General features: G+C 35.2%; 1 protein-coding gene across 1 annotated transcript; it reads left to right on the forward strand.

The window, feature by feature from the left end:
* The first annotated feature begins 1,953 nt into the window (after positions 1-1,953).
* On the forward strand, positions 1,954-3,052 carry LOC110887779 (immune-associated nucleotide-binding protein 9). The gene is made up of 4 exons (XM_022135352.2): positions 1,954-2,178; positions 2,287-2,552; positions 2,686-2,850; positions 2,951-3,052. Exons 1-4 carry the CDS (start codon positions 1,959-1,961, stop codon positions 3,050-3,052), a joined length of 753 nt encoding a protein of 250 aa, XP_021991044.1. The 5' UTR covers positions 1,954-1,958.
* Positions 3,053-3,938: the final 886 nt, after the last annotated feature.

The raw sequence follows: 3,938 nt of genomic DNA on the forward strand, positions 1-3,938 counted from the left end.
CCATTGTCAATTTATACAACATAGTCATATAATTAACACAAATAAAACTAATAACACTTAAAAAAAACCTTCACACCAAACAGATAAAACTCATAACCATTGTCAATTTATACAACATAGTCATATAATTAACTAAACTCAAGCATACTCTTTAAAAAAACAACAATTACAGAAAACAAACGTTATTAAATAAAAACTTATATGGTGTATTGCAAAACAAACGAATTTGTCAAGAAGCCAGAATGGCGGTGTGCTGGTGATGGCGGCAGCGTCGGTTATGCTGGATGATAACGGTAGATTGTTAGAGAGAGGATTTGGGTTGTGGGTTTATTTGTGTTGGGTATTGATGATAATCAAATCAAATGTAAATGTCTGGGTTGTTTTTTAGAAAATGAATTATAAAAAAGGGTAAATGGGTCATTTTGTAAGAAAGAGGGGAAATATGTAATTAATTTTAAAGTTTGGGTAAATATGTAATTAAGGATCTTAGGAAGGGGATATATGTAATAATCCCTTCTAAATAAAAGAACTCGTGAGCTGCATATGACATATTTTTAACCAGAGTGGATGGTGTTAGTCTAAGGGGCCAAAATAGTTAGATAATTTGAGATTGGGGCCACAAATATTAAAAAAAGAGTTAATTGCTCGGATAGTCCCTGTGGTTTCACGTTTAGTCCTCACCTTTTGGAAATAGCAGGTATGCTCCTTATAGTTTGTCATAATGTTATTCGGATAGTCCTCTGACATTTACTCAGGGGACTGTCCGAGTAACAAAATGTCAAACCATTGGGAGCATGCCTGCTATTTCCAAACTAACTGCATCTACTCAGGGGACTATCTGAGTAACAAAATAACAAACCATAGAGAGCATACCTGTTATTTTCAAAAGGTGGGGACTAAACGTGAAAAAACGTGAAACCACAGGGACCATCCAGGCAATTAACTCTTAAAAAAATCATTGAGTAAATTTCTGTTTTCATCCCTGAGGTTTGTCAATTTTAACTAGTTTAGTCCAAAAATCTAATTTATAACAAATCCAGCCCTGAAGTTTGTATTTCTTTAACGCTTTCCATCCCTAAGGGTTGCTTTTTCATTTAATTCTTATGGATGAAAAGCGTTAAGAAATGCAAACCTTAGGGATGAAAAGCGTTAAGAAATGCAAACCTTAGGGATGGTTTTGTTATAAATTATATTTTTAGACTAAACTAGTTAAAATGGACAAACCTCAAGTACGAAAACAGAAATTTACTCAAAATCATTTTTTGGGTTAATAATGTAAAAGTAATATAACCAGACCAAAATTGTAATTTACTTCATTATGTTTCTTTATTACAAGTTCACGTTACATTTATCAAAATGTAGTAGTAATTGAACAAATAAAATAATTTAAAGAGAGTTGGGTACCGAACAGTCGCGACTGTTTGCCTTCACTACACATTTCTGGCCTCAATCACGCTTCATATAAAATTGTGTTCAAACTTTTCAAGCTCCAGCCTCGTATTTTCAACAGCAAACAATTAAAATTCATCGCTCTCAGGTAACTTTGTGTTGTTTCTATATGTATTATCAAATCCATTCCATTCAGCTTAACTGTTTGATTCTCCTGTAACATCTCCAAATGTGTTCACATCGCAATGCTGTTGGTATAGCATATTTATTTTCATCTCCATACAATTTATTTTTCACTAATTTGTTTTATATTTGAGTAGTATATAGAAACAATAGATAAGGATGCCATGCCAGCATAAATCTTAAGCAACAATGTCTATGGTAATTGTAGCCGTGTGCTGTTAGCATTTTAAAAAGTGCAAATGTGAATTAATTACTAAATGGTTGGCAATTACATGATTTATTAAACGTTCACTAAAGTTGCTTATAATTGTTTATATGATTTAAGATGGAAATTATCAATCTGATTAAAACTGGATTTAAACTTGTTAATTATAGATATTCTGTCGATGGAGGGAAGTTCATTCGAGGGCGATTGCGAGTTCTCTTCTCCCCAAACTCTTGTTTTGGTTGGAAGAAAGGGCAATGGCAAAAGCGCCACTGGGAACAATATTCTTGGAACAAAAATATTTAAATCTGAGCGCCGTTCATCTGGTGTTACAAGTACTTGTGGGTTGAAATCAACAATATTGAAAGATGGCCGGAGGATAAGCGTGATAGATACACCTGGTATTGATATTAATTATGGTAATTTTTGTATGATTTGTTGCAGGATATCAAATAATGGTGAATCTTTCATCTGCTACTTATTTTATGTTTGTGACAAAACACATGCAGGGATTTTGAGTTCTTGTGTTGATACTGAATTTGCTGAGGAGATTATCAATATGGTTATTGGGAATGGCATTCATGCATTTCTAGTCGTCTTGTCAGTTCGCAGTCGGTTTTCAAAAGAGGAAGAAGCTGCAATAAGTAGACTCTTGTCATTTTTTGGAAGTAAAGTTTATGATTACATGATTCTTGTTTTTACTGGAGGGGATTATCTTGAAAAAGATGATGAGACTTTGGAAGATTTCTTGCATGATTGTCCTGAAAAGTTAAAGGTTGTTAAGTTTGCTTATGTATGTTGTAGATTTGATGGTACTTTTTTTTTAATTTTTTTTTTCATGCTATAAAGAACATGATACTGTTTTCATCTAAAAATTTTGATAACTGAACACTCATCTATCACTTCAGGAAATCCTAAGCCTGTGTGAGAATCGTTGCGTCCTTTTTGACAACAAGACGGAAGATCAAACTAAAAGATCAGATCAAGTGGAGAAACTTTTTTCAATTGTAAACATGGTGTCAATAAAGAATGATGGAAAATTATACAACAATGAGATGTTTACTGAATGGAAGGTGATATCTATTTTTTAAAGTTTTAGTTTTGTTGCAAATTAATGCTTGATAAGTAAGGAGATTCTTGTCTTCACCAAAAGAATATTTATCTTCTTGACAGAAAGAAACTAAGGAACAAGCTCCAAATTCCCAACTGGAAATATCAATCTCGGCAGATCTGATGCATGAAGGGGATTATAAGCAAATATATGAAATGGTATAGTTACATGCTCTTTTAGTGTTGCAATTTCATATGAAGAATATGTTACGACAAAGAACACGATTCACACAAACACAAGAACAATCTGCAGCAAGCGCACACACTCACACACTCTAAATCACAAGAACAAGAACACAAGATTTATAGTGGTTTGGTCTAATCTTACCTACATCCACTCTCCACAACTAGTTCTTCTTTGTATTAGGTGCTCAAAAGTTTACAGACATGAATGAGAAGTATATATAGGGGTTACAATTAGGGTTGTTGACATTAAACTACACTAATAGATCGAGAATACTCCTGCTAGTTGCAGAAGGAGTATAACACAGAACACCCCTGCTAGATGCAGAAGGAGTGTAACAAAGAACACCCCTACTAGTCAAATCCTCCACAACTCAACAATCTCCCACTTGGAGGCTTTGACAACTTCAAACTGCACTCCATGCAACTTCATATTCATAAGTACCTCTGTAAACATTTCATCTTCACTAGTTGTGGGCGGCCTTCTCATCGGTTAACCTGAAGGCCAGTTGAAGCTCCCACTGAGCTTCAACTCTCCCACTGAGCTTCAACTCATCAGTCACTACTCGTGACTCATTCTCTGTCCCTATCGGTTCCCACTGACACGAACTGCCCGATCCTGGAACATCCTGAGAACAAACACTCTCCGAATAAAGCAAATAATCAACTGGAGAGACTTTGACAACTAGAATACTGGTTCTCTTAACCCACTGTCGTCTGGTAACTCTGACTGAAGCACGACCAGTGCTCCCACTGCCATGAATGCCCCTGACTGGTTTTACTGAACCTTTTCTAGCACGTTCAACCTGAATCTGACCTGTGACTCTGGGTTTGCCATCTGCAAAGCAAACCTTCTTCTGCTCACGAG

Source organism: Helianthus annuus, chromosome 2 (assembly GCF_002127325.2).
Source record: "Helianthus annuus cultivar XRQ/B chromosome 2, HanXRQr2.0-SUNRISE, whole genome shotgun sequence".
Classification (NCBI taxonomy): domain Eukaryota; kingdom Viridiplantae; phylum Streptophyta; class Magnoliopsida; order Asterales; family Asteraceae; genus Helianthus; species Helianthus annuus.